Source organism: Drosophila navojoa, chromosome 5 (assembly GCF_054131105.1).
Source record: "Drosophila navojoa isolate 15081-1374.11 chromosome 5, UAZ_NAV_1.0, whole genome shotgun sequence".
Lineage (NCBI taxonomy): Eukaryota > Metazoa > Arthropoda > Insecta > Diptera > Drosophilidae > Drosophila > Drosophila navojoa.
The window spans coordinates 24,196,835-24,213,120 of record NC_142893.1 but is presented as its reverse complement, the minus strand read 5'-3'; the positions used below and the strand labels follow the sequence as shown (position 1 = coordinate 24,213,120).

At 39.0% G+C, this 16,286-nt stretch overlaps 1 protein-coding gene and 2 long non-coding RNA genes across 4 annotated transcripts in view; 1 reads left to right on the top strand and 2 right to left on the bottom strand.

The window, feature by feature from the left end:
- Nucleotides 1-16,286, top strand: part of mspo (M-spondin) — a 74,148-nt gene that overhangs the window by 44,141 nt on the left and 13,721 nt on the right. Inside the window, exons 2-3 of the mRNA XM_018106703.3 lie at nucleotides 14,495-14,856; nucleotides 14,919-15,140. Of these exons, the coding sequence (XP_017962192.1) occupies nucleotides 14,495-14,856; nucleotides 14,919-15,140 (584 nt within the window). The remainder of the gene's footprint in view (nucleotides 1-14,494; nucleotides 14,857-14,918; nucleotides 15,141-16,286) is intronic.
- On the bottom strand, nucleotides 1,310-5,618 carry LOC149091221 (uncharacterized). The gene is made up of 2 exons (XR_016196935.1): nucleotides 1,784-5,618; nucleotides 1,310-1,719 (listed from the first exon to the last, which is right to left on the bottom strand). It is a non-coding gene; the product is annotated as an uncharacterized LOC149091221 (long non-coding RNA).
- LOC149091220 (uncharacterized) lies at nucleotides 8,317-9,879 on the bottom strand. Of its 2 annotated transcripts, XR_016196937.1 has the most exons (3): nucleotides 9,441-9,879; nucleotides 8,956-9,390; nucleotides 8,317-8,873 (listed from the first exon to the last, which is right to left on the bottom strand). It is a non-coding gene; the product is annotated as an uncharacterized LOC149091220 (long non-coding RNA). The 2 variants fall into 2 exon arrangements; XR_016196936.1 differs by having other exon boundaries at nucleotides 8,956-9,879.

Below are 16,286 nucleotides of genomic sequence, written 5' to 3'. Positions count from 1 at the left end.
ATAAAGTATATATATTTATCCTAAGCGGTCCAAATCAATTATATAATAATAGAATAAAAAATAATATCTTCTAAATCTTTAAAGCTAGGATCTCAAACAATAACATTTAGACTTCAAATGAAAATGAATTTTGTCATATGTATTTTTATATATTTTAGTCCCATGGCTGTTTCTTGTGTATGCAAAAGAAAAATCTCGAAGAATTATTGAAATATAAATTCCTTGAAAGGTTCAGGAGACTTCGTAGTCGTGCAATCTCGACTAGAGGTGTCCTAGGTGTTCTCTTTGATTTTTATACCCTGAACCCATTGAAAATGGGAAATCAGGGTATAATGGTTTTGTTAAAAGTATGTAACAGGCAGAAGGAGGCGTGGCAGACCCCACAAAGTATATATATTCTTGATCAGGGCGACAAGCTAAGTCAATTTGGCCCTGTCCGTCTGTCTGTCCGTCCGTCCGTCCGCATGTATGAACGCGTCGATTTCAGAAGATACAAGAGCTAGAGACTTCAACTTTTTTTTAAAATGTCCGTATATATCACGCGGATATCGAGTTTATCACTAAAAAACGATAACTCATTCCGATACTTTTTTATCGATAAAAAACCTTATCGAAGATCACTTAAAAAATTATATCTCCTACATCTTTCAAGCTAGAGTCTCCAAATTTAAAATGTATATAAAGATGTATTTTATACAATTTCGGTTTTTGTTAAAATTTACCCCCCACCCCTAAATCGACCCCCTCACCCTCATCTTTATAAAAGTCGTATATCAAATACTAGAGACTTGTGCTTCGGTATACACATACATTTAAACATCATGATTACGTTCTGAAAGCTTCATTACGATCTGTAGCGTACGGGTTTGACTAAGTTGCGACTCTCTCGACGAGAGCGCTGTATGTCGCCTGCGGATGTTAAGTACAGGCTTGCTTATGGCGTGTAGAAGGCTTCGAGGTGCGCACTCTTGCTATGCTCGTATCTAGCTCGCCGGATTGTCGGGGTTCTTCTCCACCTATTCTACACTATTGCACCCTAACACACTTTAGTTATAGTGCGCTTCAGAAACTATATTTCGAATTTGACTGTATTTGGACCAATGCGCCGACACGCAATATTAATATGGTAAACTTAAACATGACTTTGACCGACAGAGAGACAGTAGGTGTTGTTCGTCCCTCGTCTCTACCCTCCCTACCTTGACAATACTATATTTTAGTTGTATCGTCCCTAATCAAGTCTTTAAGACTATATTACACCTTACACGATCCTGGCATGGATAGTCGACAGACCAAAAAAACTTATGAATTCATATTCATTTCCATCATTTTAATTCAGTATTAAACAAAAAAAAACTAATCAAACCGTCAGAATGCCATGACATTCTAAGAGAGAGGTATGATGGGGAGATGATAAGGTTTTCTAATCAATACTACTCTATACTTATGCGTTAATGCCTTTTCTTATATTCTAATTATGTTTGTTTACAATATTTCTTATTATCTACAACATTTAGTTTTAACTCGCGTTACATTTTCGTTCCCATTATAATTTTATAATTCTTTCATTTCTTACTTCATTTTTGGATCTTGTATAATTTTTCATTCTATTGCCGTATAAATTCATTATAATTTAAATATTTCCAACTACATTTACGCAAGTATATTATAGTTTATGTCTATGTTTTTTCCATATTTCTTATTTACTTTTGTTGAAGTCTATCAACGTTCGATTTTAGAGAACTTTATATTTTTCTTGTTTTCTTATCCTTCAATTACTTACATAGCGTTTTTATTGTTTTTATATATATATCTGCATACCGTTGTATCCCTGGGCCCAAGATGACGATAGTATGTTGATTTTACCTGCTGGGGTTAAAACATAAAAATATAAAGGTCTCTTGATCTAATTATCTTTTTTTTTTTTTTTTTTTTTTTTTTTTATAAAAACCTTTTTAGAGCAACGCACATAGTCTGCTCTGGCTACCTTCGCTGTGTTCCTGCATTAGCGCATCAGCTGACGCAATGCTCTACCTTCCGTCGGGTCCTTACTTAACTAATGTATTGGGACAAGGCCGAGATCTAAACGAGGTTGTCCTACGTCATGGGGTAGGTTGTTTTAGAGATCCCGATTTCTTTATTTCTGGTTGTTGTGGGTGAAGTCTCTCTTTTGGCCGTTAATGAAACTGACGTCGTCGAGAGTTGACTCCGTGTCGGTGAGGGTATCTTGTCTTCGTGGTAGGTTAATCTGCTGCGCAGTCAGGTCTTTTATTTCATCGCTGCATGCCGTTGACCGCACGAGTCACATAAAAAAAACCAACTACTCTTTCGCAGTCTTTGGGCTTTGGTGATAGCTCTAGCTATTGAGCTAAATCAAGGTGGTCACCTAAATTATTAAATAATTAGCGAATTACAACCACTAATACTTTAACGTACCTATTGCCAAATCACTAGACACTTATTTAAATGGTTTGCTGTTCGCACTATCCACGGATATAATCTTTTTGTGCAGTATAATAATTCACCCACGTTTTGCTTTTAATTTAATATATGATCTGAACGTCGCGTCTGCTATCGTCAAAGATCTTTTCAATTATGATCGGCAGCTTAGCTAATCACGCTGGTTTAAGTGGCGCTAAGCGCAGTCGCGCGATCATCTCTTCTTCGTCTGCTTGCGGTACAATCGTACGATCAAAATCTGTGCTTGCGGTGCAATCGTATGATCTGTATATCTTGCGCTATGCGAATGATAAACAAAGATAGATAACAACAACGACCGTAGGGTGACTCATGACATACCGAATCGTATTTTATTATTTGTTCCCACTATTCTGTGTTTATACCTATGACTCGAATTGTTATTTATTTTCGGTCACTACAGCACAGATAATGTTGCAAGACCTGCTCGAAGAACCATTATCTGAAGACCATATGATTTTAATTTAGGTACGAATCTGTATATCTTTTAGGTGGTATACCCCTAGGTTCTTTCCGTCTTCTGTTTTAAGTACATAGTAATTTGGACTGCGCTTTTGGTGTACTCTCGCTGGAATAAATACTGGTGCCAGCTTAGCGCTAAATCTTTTAATAGCATTACTCTGAGTAAAGTTCCGTGCATAAACTGTATCTCCTACACACAGCTGAACATTACGACTACGTAAATTATATCTATTGGCGTTTGCTTCATGACATTTATTTATGTTTTGTTTTGCTTTTTGTCGCAGCAACTGTAATGTATCTTGATTGCTTAGTTTGGTGTCATCATTCAAAAGATCTAGTTTCCTTAGTAGAGAGTAATCTTTCCCATTTAAAATCATGTTTTGACCAAAAGCAAGAAAATAAGGAGAATATCCTGTACTTCGGTGTAATGAAGCTCTCAAAGCTCCACTAATAGCATTAAGATTTACATCCCAATCGGTATGTTCAGAACCTATGTAGGCTCGTATAGCGGCTAACACAGATCTATTTAATCGCTCACTAGCATTAGCTTGTGGTGAATAAATCGCGGTGCACTTTTGAGTTACACCGAAACTCGTTAAGAAGGCCTGAAAAGCACTGGATTTAAATTGAGATCCATTATCTGTGAGTATCATTTCTGGTACTCCAAATGTGTAAAATATAGCGTCTTCTAAGAATTCACAAATTTTAGAAGCCGTGAACTTCTTAAGCGGACACAAGAAATGGAATTTCGTGAAATGGTCAACAACTATAAGCATGCCAATATTATCTTTTTTGGAACGTGGATAGGGTCCTAACAAATCAATATATAATTTTTGAAAAGGTCTATCAGATGAAAAGGGTCTACCCATTGGCGGTTTAAGAATGGTATTTGGGCTCTTTGTCGTGCGACATACGATACATTCGGATATATATTTTCGAATCTGACTAACCATTCTAGGCCAAAACAAATATCTTTTTATCTTTTCCACAGTTTTACTCATACCACAATGTGCTGAACTTGGCGCGTCATGTGCCTGCTGTAAAACTTCAGTCACTAATGTTGATGGTACCCAAAGTTTCCAAGAACTATTTTCTTGTTCTTCTTCGCCAGAAGAAAACTCTGTTCTTTTGTAAACGAAATCGTCAATTACTTTTAGATCGGGAAATCTGGATTGATTTAATTTGACTTTCTCAATTAGACTTAAATATTCGGGTGATTTGAATTCTCGTGACGTTAAATCTATTATCGGACAATTAAAAGTCATCTCTTCAATAGCTGGGTCATTTTGCCGAGATAAGGTATCTGCTACCACATTTAGTGAGCCTTTTCTATGCAAAATACTAAACGTAAAGGTTCGTAACTTCATGGACCATCTGGCAAGTCTGCCGGATAAATCTTTCTGATTCATTAACCATTTAAGAGCGGCGTGATCAGTTATCACTACAAATTCCTGACCTTCGATATACGATCTAAACTTTTTGATGCCTTTAATGACTGCTAAACATTCTAATTCTGTCACAGAATAATTGCGTTGTGTTTTTGAGAGTTTTTCAGACATATAAGCTATAGGCAGCTCAACTCCGTCCCGTTCTTGAGCTAAAACACAACCTATTCCATACATGCTTGCGTCACAAAGCAAAACAAATGGTTTCGAAAAGTCTGGTGTGATCAGAATTGGTGAAGCTGTTAAACAAGACTTTAAAGATTCGAACGATTGTTGGGCTTCTGGATTCCACTCTATGCCTTTCTTTTGTTTTAATAGCTCTGTCAAAGCAAAACTAACAGTGGCGTAGTTTTCAACAAATCGTCTGTACCAACCTGATAAACCTAAAAATCGCCGTAGTTGTTTCACAGTGGTAGGAACAGGAAACTCACTGATGGCTTTAATCTTATCGGGATTTGTTCTTATTTGACCGTCTCCGATTATGAATCCGAGATAGGTGACTTCTTTCATACAAAACTTTGATTTGCTTATGTTTATTGTAAGATTTGCTCTGCGTAAGCAAAGTGCTATTTCTTGCAACAACAACAAGTGTGAATCGAAGTCGTCAGACAAAATAAGGAGATCATCTAGGTATACAAAGACTCGTGTTCGCAAATGAGCTGGAATAACTTGATCCATTAATCTACATAGTGTTTGTGCGGCGTTGCATAAACCGAAGGGCATCATTTTATACTGATATAAAGGTCTATTCGGGACCGTGAAAGCCGTATATTGTCGAGATTTCTCGTCTAGAGGAATTTGCCAATATGCGTGTTTCATATCTAAGCCGGTAATAAAACGAGCTGGTGGTAAACGACTTAAAATGCCATCAATATGAGGCAAAGGGTATGCATCCCGCCTAGTAACCTTATTAACTTCTCTCGAGTCTAAACAGAGTCGATATTTTTCTCCCTTTTTGACTAAAACACAATTGCTACTCCAAGGACTGTTTGACTCTTCTATGACATCTAGTGCCAACATGTTATCGACTTCAGCAAACATAATCTTTTCAATAGCTGGCGAAACTGGCCAATGACGTTGTTTTATGGGTATTGCAGAGCCAACATCTATAGAATGCGTTATTAAGCTGGTGCGACCAAGACCTTCAGTAGCGAAAGATGGAAAAACTGCTATGACTTTATCAAGTCGTGCCTTCTCTTCTTTCGACAATACGTGATAGTTGGGCGGGTCTATATTTTCTATATCTAAATTCATCTATTTTATTGAAAATTCGGTTACGGGCTACGTTGTAATTTCGTATTCTTTCATGTAAAGGTGCGAATGAAAAGTGAGTGTTGGAAGAATTATATTGGTGGTCCGTTTGAGTGCCAATATCCTGACTGTCAATGGGTTCGGAGGATGTGTCTACTTGGTGTTGGTTGACACATCCCGTTTCCGGTTTCCCGAAGGGTTACATTTCGGACACATAGGCTTGAATATTTCTTTAGCTCCACAGCCAAAACAAAATATTTTTCTAGGCCCTACGCAATCGTCGAATCTGTGACCAGGTTTGTCACAATTCCAACAAACTTGAACTGTTTTTGTGGTATGTCTTTGTATTTCGGATAAGTTCTCTGGAACGTTAGCAACATCCGATAACTGTTCGGAATCGTTGGGTACTGACAATTCTGTGACGTATGAACGCACAGCCCGAGGCTTAAAAGTTCTAATGTCGTTATAAAACTGTTCGTGTTTCCTAATTTCTCTTCGGAGCTGCGATCTGTTTGAAACATTTAAATGAAGTAATTCGTGATGTACTATAGGCTTGGCGTTTCGAATCAACAGATCAACTAATTCATTTTCAGGTATCCCATTTTGGAGTCTATCAACAAGATCTTCTATTGAGTATTGGAAGTCATCAAATGGTTCGTTTTCGCCTTGGCGACGTTTCCTAATCTTTTCCCATATGTCATAATCGGTTTCTATATCTTCAAATCTTCTCTTGAACTCTAAGCAAAAGATTTCCCAAGTAAAGTTGGAGTGAGTACGATGAAATTTCCAGTACCAATCACTAGCTTTACCCGTAAACAATAGATATAAATGGTCACATAAGAGTTGAAATTCGTTATTCAAATTTTGTTTGGTAAGAGAACGAACGCGATAAATAAATTCGTCTGTTCGCATGCAATTCTTGGACCCATCAAATTTGATGTGCCAACTTTGCATAATGTTGGGTACTTTCCCAGGTGAACTATTTAAAATGGAGCTATTCTGATCGACACTAGACCTTGAGATGTTCTCAACGTTATTGTAATGAGACTGTTGTATGTCTGTATTACTGATCCTAAGGTTGCTGTCGTTAGCAGAGGATGGTGGTTGTTCTGGTGGGACCAGTTTAAGAGATTCAAATTTACTTTGCAGAGATGTCTCAATAATTTTTGATAAGTGTGGCGTGAGTTGTTCTACCAATTGCTGCTGTTGAATATTTATTGAAGCTTGAATGTAGGTAGCTATCTCGTCTTGGTTGTTAAGTCCGATACTAGTAGTGTTCAAATTACGGTCAGATTCTTGTCGAGTGGTGGATCGAGTTTGCATACCCCGCCTTGGACTTATCCCTCGACCTCTAGTGGATCTTTGGTTTCTCCTAGGGTAATTTAGCCTATTGCCACTTGTACTTAGGGTTTCGTTTGCACCAGATTGTGGGCCGGCTTCCGAGCGAAGCTCTGCAAACAAGGTATTGTTCGAGAATGTTAAGGCCATTGCCGTGCAATCAGCGTTACATGTTGGGCATTTTGGAGTTACCTTAAGATGGTCTATAATACAAAGTTTATGGAAAATATGCCTACATGGGGTTTTTGCTACAAGATCTTTTCTATTTAATACTTCGTTACACATACAGCAAAAAGGTTCTTCCGTTTGCAATGCGGATGCTATATCTTCCGTGCTATGGATCACCGACATTTTGCTTGGACTATTTAAAAACTAATAATTAAGGATTAAAATTGTTTGGGGTACTAATATGTCTGTCTTTTTCCATGCCAGAAACTATAAGATGGTGTCAGTCTAGTACATAGTGGTCTACACCTATTATCGTTAATTGTTCTATTTCATTAACCAGAACATTCAATTACTGGACAGCACTCACATTGAAGTAAATCTACTGTGTTCCAAAAATAATTGAGATGTATTCTACAATTTGTATAATATCAATCATATACTTATTGATCATCACCCTCTGAAGCTGTAGGTCTATTCAGGTCGACCAATCCAAAACAATGAATTGCAATCGCTAATTCCACGAAAAAGATCCTAAGCGTAAGAGAATGTTGTCTGCACAAATATATAAATGACTTTTAGTTCACTAAAACATGAATTGTATGGATGGATTGATGGGTGAGCTTTAGGAACCCAGACAGTACTAAAAGGTTGAAAACTAAACTGTCTATGCTCCCACAGTGGTATTTGATTAAAGTTGTGTACTGTCTCGGGCCCCACGTTGGGCGCCATTAAAGTTATGTAGCGTACGGGTTTGACTAAGTTGCGACTCTCTCGACGAGAGCGCTGTATGTCGCCTGCGGATGTTAAGTACAGGCTTGCTTATGGCGTGTAGAAGGCTTCGAGGTGCGCACTCTTGCTATGCTCGTATCTAGCTCGCCGGATTGTCGGGGTTCTTCTCCACCTAACACACTTTAGTTATAGTGCGCTTCAGAAACTATATTTCGAATTTGACTGTATTTGGACCAATGCGCCGACACGCAATATTAATATGGTAAACTTAAACATGACTTTGACCGACAGAGAGACAGTAGGTGTTGTTCGTCCCTCGTCTCTACCCTCCCTACCTTGACAATACTATATTTTAGTTGTATCGTCCCTAATCAAGTCTTTAAGACTATATTACACCTTACACGATCCTGGCATGGATAGTCGACAGACCAAAAAAACTTATGAATTCATATTCATTTCCATCATTTTAATTCAGTATTAAACAAAAAAAAACTAATCAAACCGTCAGAATGCCATGACATTCTAAGAGAGAGGTATGATGGGGAGATGATAAGGTTTTCTAATCAATACTACTCTATACTTATGCGTTAATGCCTTTTCTTATATTCTAATTATGTTTGTTTACAATATTTCTTATTATCTACAACATTTAGTTTTAACTCGCGTTACATTTTCGTTCCCATTATAATTTTATAATTCTTTCATTTCTTACTTCATTTTTGGATCTTGTATAATTTTTCATTCTATTGCCGTATAAATTCATTATAATTTAAATATTTCCAACTACATTTACGCAAGTATATTATAGTTTATGTCTATGTTTTTTCCATATTTCTTATTTACTTTTGTTGAAGTCTATCAACGTTAGATTTTAGAGAACTTTATATTTTTCTTGTTTTCTTATCCTTCAATTACTTACATAGCGTTTTTATTGTTTTTATATATATATCTGCATACCGTTGTATCCCTGGGCCCAAGATGACGATAGTATGTTGATTTTAGCTGCTGGGGTTAAAACATAAAAATATAAAGGTCTCTTGATCTAATTATCTTTTTTTTTTTTTTTTTTTTTTTTTATAAAAACCTTTTTAGAGCAACGCACATAGTCTGCTCTGGCTACCTTCGCTGTGTTCCTGCATTAGCGCATCAGCTGACGCAATGCTCTACCTTCCGTCGGGTCCTTACTTAACTAATGTATTGGGACAAGGCCGAGATCTAAACGAGGTTGTCCTACGTCATGGGGTAGGTTGTTTTAGAGATCCCGATTTCTTTATTTCTGGTTGTTGTGGGTGAAGTCTCTCTTTTGGCCGTTAATGAAACTGACGTCGTCGAGAGTTGACTCCGTGTCGGTGAGGGTATCTTGTCTTCGTGGTAGGTTAATCTGCTGCGCAGTCAGGTCTTTTATTTCATCGCTGCATGCCGTTGACCGCACGAGTCACATAAAAAAAACCAACTACTCTTTCGCAGTCTTTGGGCTTTGGTGATAGCTCTAGCTATTGAGCTAAATCAAGGTGGTCACCTAAATTATTAAATAATTAGCGAATTACAACCACTAATACTTTAACGTACCTATTGCCAAATCACTAGACACTTATTTAAATGGTTTGCTGTTCGCACTATCCACGGATATAATCTTTTTGTGCAGTATAATAATTCACCCACGTTTTGCTTTTAATTTAATATATGATCTGAACGTCGCGTCTGCTATCGTCAAAGATCTTTTCAATTATGATCGGCAGCTTAGCTAATCACGCTGGTTTAAGTGGCGCTAAGCGCAGTCGCGCGATCATCTCTTCTTCGTCTGCTTGCGGTACAATCGTACGATCAAAATCTGTGCTTGCGGTGCAATCGTATGATCTGTATATCTTGCGCTATGCGAATGATAAACAAAGATAGATAACAACAACGACCGTAGGGTGACTCATGACATACCGAATCGTATTTTATTATTTGTTCCCACTATTCTGTGTTTATACCTATGACTCGAATTGTTATTTATTTTCGGTCACTACAGATCGTACGTCTAGAAATTAAATTATTCAACAAATAAGTTCTCATTATATTGCCAACACCGCAGCGCAACCCAAGCGCAATCGCCTGTATATGTGTATGTGTGTGTGTATGCGTGTGTGTGTGCGTGTATTTGTATGTGTGAGTGCGTGTGTGTGTGCTAATTATTATTGAAATATCAGTTGCCTGTAGGGCTTAGGGGATCTCCTAGTCGAGCTGTCTCGACTAGAGCTTTCTTACTTGTTTTTTTTTTTTTTTTTTTTTTTTTTTTTTGTCGTGGCAAGTCGATATTAATGGATTGCAGTTTGCGATTTTCAATTATGATATGAGCAAATAGTTTTGATTCGATATTTGTAAACAGCTTTGCTGCCATGGCAGTTCGACCCACGCTCCTTGCCGTATCCGCACAATATAGTTCCAGCGGAGGAGTGGGGCAAGAGAAAAGCGTAATTTATGGGCCATACGTGGCGCGCATTTATTTCGTGGCCAGCGGTGTACACAGAGCAGCCGCCCTGTCAGGTTTTGGCTTTTAATGTGCATAATTAAGCATTAATTACACTCACGTCCTGCTGCTCACGGATCTGTCCCTGTCTCTCTCTCCCTCCCTCTCTGCCTCTCTCGGCCTATTTCGGTCGCACGCATTGGCTTTTTCATTGTTTGTTTTTACAGCGCGCATTTATCTCTTTCCCAGACGGCACAGATCTATCTACCGGCCCTTCTCTCTCCCTCTCTCTCATGCTTTTCGCTGTTGCCGCCTCTCACTCTGTTGCTTGCTTTCGCTATGCTCATTTAACCAATGACCATTTGAGCAGCGCTGACTGCACCACAATCAGCATTACCGCATTGGCAAACCATTTGCAGAGTTTAAGCGTTTAATTGCAAATTTATTATGCTTATTTTGTGGGCAACACAATGACCATTCCGTAATTGATTGAGCTGCGGCCCATATCGGCATATTGGCCAGAAAGCGAAAGTGCCCATAAGCTCCAGCCGAGCCCAAGCCCAACGCTGATTCGAGCGACAGATGTGCATTTGTCATGGCCTGATGACCTTTATGTGTTTGAAATATGGCTGGGCATTAAGAGAGAAAAATATTATTGATGTTGTATTATCTGCTGCTCCCCACTGCTGCTGATGCGAGATGATAAAATGAAGCTTTAATATATAGTATATATTAATATAAATATCACACGTCATTGAGGCTGATTCGTTTTAGGATTTGCTTTTGAATACATATTTCAAAAACTCACTTTATTTATACAGTTAATTGTTATTATTTTTGACCATTTTTGATAACATTCTTAATTCATTCTACTGAGATTGTAGACTTAACTCATCTGCCCTTAAAGACTTTTTGAATGCTGCCACGCCTCTCTCTCTTTTCATATCAGATTCACGCCCAACTGTGGACAATGTCCCCCATTTCCCAGACATCCAAACAATGCATTACAATGGCTGACAGACAAACATATCCGAGTGCAAGGCAAACGGATGTCAATTGTTTTTTGTTAAGGCAGCGGCACAGAGGCTGGTTAAAAATAATGAAAGTAAGGCAGCCTTCTACTGCCTCTTTCTGGCCAAAAGTCGGCGTATACTTAAGCTTAAGGCCCGAAGATATTCCAGCTGTATTCAGTCAGCAGTAGAAATAAAAATTTAAAAAAGTTCCAATAACAACATAGTTTATTTATTTTATAATTAATATCAGTTTACCAATAGTTTCTTGTTGCCTCTAACAAATATGATGACCACAATGCAAAATCTAGAAATCAGTAATCTCTCTTGTTACCACAGAAGCCAGTCCGCTTCGACTTCATTGCAATTTCTAAATAAATTCACTTTTCAGCTTCTTTAAATATTATTGACATCGCATATAAATTATTATACAAAGCCCTTTAAGATACATTTTGTTTTAATTTAAAATACTTTGATTCATCTACTTTATAGGATGACAGTTGTATATGTTTAAGCGCATAACTGCTGCTGGTTAAACTGTGTTTCTTTATAAGAGAAACTCGCCCATAGTTCAGGGCATCTCATTGTTGATAACACCCACATTGAGTCTTCTAACAGGCTTTCTCTGAGCTCTTGCATAGTTAGTTGAATAATATACATTTTTTCAGAGACGTTTCACATTCAGATTTCCGGATTGCTCTTTTAACACTTGATACTTAATCTTGTTACGACTTTTCGACTGTATTCGCCAAAGCCTCATAGAATATTCATGCTTCATATTTCGTCTCTCTCTTTGTCTTTCTATCCATCTCACTCCCTCTATTCATATCTATTTTCTTTTCTTTTGTAAGGGAAAGAAAAATCATGTCCATTGCCACAAGTAATTTAAAATGTTGCGCTCCAATTCGCTTTCGGGCAGAGCGATGTCTTTTTCTGCTTTTGTTTCTGTTTCTGTTTTATTTTTGTTTGTTTCTTAGTGGCTCAACGAAATTGTCACACGCGGCCGCAGTGGCTGCTGCCCACTGCCACGCCCACTCTGTCACATACGCTGCAGCACCTTTGAAGTTATAGCCGCAGCGCAGCGGCTGCTCTTGGCTGCGGTTTTCCGTCTGTTTCCATCCACATTTCCTCCGCCCACCTCCCCATTCGCTCGCCCTCTTCCTCTCTAGCCTTCAGTTGTCTCCGTCAGCTGCCATTGCTAGGCTTTTATTTGTCTTCAATTAACATTGCAACATGCCACTTGTGCCACATTTCGTGTCTCTTTTTTATCTCGCCGACTTTTCTTGTTTTCCGTGTATTCGAGATATTTTCTTTGCTTTCCTTTCCTTGCCATTTGCCTTTTCAATGGCTCCCACAGTGTGTCAGCTTATTTATTAGTTTTATTTTCCCTCCCTCTCTATCTGTTTCTTTCCCATTCTCCATCCGTCGTACTTCGTACTTATTTTTAATTTACAAGTTTTTTCTCTCTCTGACAACGCTCTTGGCTAATGAAAGCCCCAACTACAAAGCATATTTTTGCCTTTTCAACTTTTGCGCTTTTATGCAATGCCGCCAGCAAATAGAGAGGGTTGTGGGCGGAAGCGGAAGCGAGGACGGGGACGAGGGCGGGTGCCCATGGGCAACCTGTTTGGAAACTGTGTCAAATGCAATATTATTATTTATGCTTCAGCTTTTTATTTTCGCTTCCCCGTCTGCTTTCGCCTATTTCTGTTTATTTGCCCTGCACTTTGTGTAATTGACAAGTTTGTTGCATACTTTTGGGTCGCTTGCCAATAATTGCAAATGGCGCTTTGCGCGGACTTCGGAATTGGCTTTGACTCTGCTGTGTGGAAACTTTGCCCGTGGATTCCTGTTGCCATGAAAGCAATTGAGATTGAAACATGTTGACGGCTTATAAGTAGAAGACGATTTTGATGGCCCTAATTAAGTAGAGCACGGCTAAAGTTTTTCTGAGCCAGCACGAGCGATGTCAGGAACTGCCCAAGAAATTGCGACTAGACATTTGTGCATTTTATAACTAAGATATTCATCTCGGACGACAAAAACAGAGGATTGCCCACTGTATATTACAATGTGAAGCATTGTTTCAAATAAGTTGCACGACTCTTTGATTGATGAATTGAGTAACTTTGAAATGAAAGGATGCATTCATTGTAATTACGAAATGCATTAATTACCCATGTATGTATGTATATATGTATGAATGTATAGGTGTATGTGTTCATGAATGAACATACATATGTATATACGAAGATCGTATTAATCATAGTAATTCCTTCGGTATGTATGTATGTACTTGTGCATGTGTGAGGAATAAACTTACATATATGACTTGGTATAAATTATGAAAATTAATACTTTCATGTGTCATATACATTAGGTATCGAATGTTTCTTCACATTTGCTTCTCCCTATTTATCGATCGACTTTCAACTCAAGCAGTAAAATTTTACCGAGCTTTTTATTTCTTTTTCTTTGAAAGACTTGCTAACCGACGCTCTTTTCTCTTTCCATATTTTCAGCTGAAAATCAAATTTTCATATCTAAAACTATTATCCAACTGACCTTGATTAGCTTCGCAGATAATGTGGAATATTTGAATATTATTTGTTGGTCTTATAATTAAGCCCAGCCGTGTTTAGAATAATTATTATTTTATTATTACTAATCTGCCATTATACATATAATTATAATAATTATTCCAATTTCATATAATCCGTATAAATGCTCAAGTTGTTTCTCCTAGTAGCGTTATGCCTATTCCATGGCGCTCTTTCCAGCACCTGCTGTAATGGACGTATCATATATGAGCAGCGAAAGCGCCCTACTAATGACATACTTTAGCGCGCACACATGAGTGTTGCTCTAATGCAGCTGCGGGGGCAATTTGTGCCACGCTGCGTATGCTTAATCTGATATTTAAGCTGACGGCAAATGAAAGCAGGTGACGGCAGTGAGCCGAGTCTCCCGTCTCCCGTCTCCTCCTCCGAGTTTCGAGTGTCGAGTGTCGCGTGCCGGCTGCAATGCAAATGTTTGCACAATTTGGTGCAATTGTTTCTTTTTTTCTCTCGTTGTTTTTTCGCAAAAGCTCATTAAATGTAAATGACTCAACACCTTCAACACCCTCATTTACTCACGCTCTCTCTCTTTCCCACTTGCAGGTCGCACTCACAATTCCAACTATGCGCTGTACCACATCGGACAGCCGGCAACGGGCGGCGTTAAGCAGTTCGCCGAGACGGGCAGAACGGAGCTGCTGGACAGCAATGCCGGCGAGCAGCAGCAGCAACAGATGCAGGCACAGGCGACCCCAGCGGCGGCAGCTGCCGGTGCTGGTAGTGGAGGCTCTGCTCCTGCAATGGCCGAGCGCAGCGTGTTTGACGAGTTTAGCCTGCCGGCCATCCAGCTGGGAGCGGGACGCAGCGAGGCGAAGGTGTTTGTGGACAGCAATCACAGTTTGGTGTCGCTAATGACACGCATTGTGCCCTCGCCGGACTGGTTCATCGGCGTCGACTCGTTTGAGGTGAGACTCCGCAAATCAATTCCGATGCGCTTGACCCAGCATTATTCATTTTTCTCCGGCAGCTCTGTGTGGGCGGCTCCTGGATTGATACGGTGACCGTGGAGCTGGATCCACTTGATGCGGGCACCGACAACGGCTTCACCTTCACCGCACCCAATTGGCCAACGGCGCCCCAGGGCGTCATCTATCGCATCACCTCGCGCTATCCGGCCCATCCGGCGGGCAGTTTCTACTATCCGAAGAGCAAGCGCTTGCCGCCCATCGCCACCTTCCAGTTTATCAAGGTAACAGCGCGGGACGTTCAGCGAGTTAACGCTCTTGAAAAAGCTTAAACAACTTAATTAACTGCAAATTAGCAGTCAAAATGTTGCACCCGCTCACAGCCATAATGACTTTTCATGTGCGCCCTTCAAAAACTCCATTCCCAGTCCACACAGCACAAAAAATCAAAGTGCTAATGAGCCATTAGCATTACAATGGCGTCAAACATGTGTAACGCCGTTGCGTGAGTGAGTGTGTGTGCGGGTGTGTGTGTTTGTGGGTGTGCTCCGAGGTACCAGAGCGTATTCCTGTGGCTGCGTGCTAATGCGCTTTATAAATCAGCTGCCGTCGCCGCGCAGCTGACGCTAAGCGGGCGGAGCAAAAAACGCGAGCCAAAAGAATTTGTTAGGCAAGAAAAAAAATGAAGGAAATTGTGTTAATTTCATTTAAATGAAATGTTGAAAAGCTGTGGCCCCAACAATGAATTTTTAATGACTGAATTTGGCTTGCCCTCCCTCGTAATTGCTGGCCCAACAATCGTGTTATGCGATCAGGGTCAAGAGTACTTCAACGAGAAAAGCTATATAGGTCAAAGTATTCGATTTGATTCAAGATGGCACATGAAGCGAAAATTGTGTTATTACATGAATGTAATATAATACATGAATATAATAATATAATATATGAATATGTGTATATACTATTGGTGCGTGAGACAGGTGTGTATTATGTGGCTTGATTGACTTATTTGTTGAAGCCTGATACAAAATTAAATTTATCTGGAGCATTAGTACAATATTTTATGTATATAATGTCTTAAGTTGTTATGTATTCATGCTTGGATTCATGAATTCATTGAAAAATACCTATAATCCCTATACGAATCTTGACATTCAATTGTACCAGACATCAGATTGGGATCAAACTAGAAATCTATTTTTGATAGAGTGAGACAACTTCGTGGCCCAGTTTTCCTTTTCAGGTAATAATGAAAATTTTAATAGAATAGAAAAGTATTGGCGTGCTACCACATAACAGGCTGTTAACTAATCAAGCTTCAAGACGGCATAAAATAGATTAACAGCAATTTAAAACAACAAAGTTATTATAAATTCAGAACCAAGTCTCCCTGAATAATATTCATGTATAGTTTTAGAGTTTGTATATGA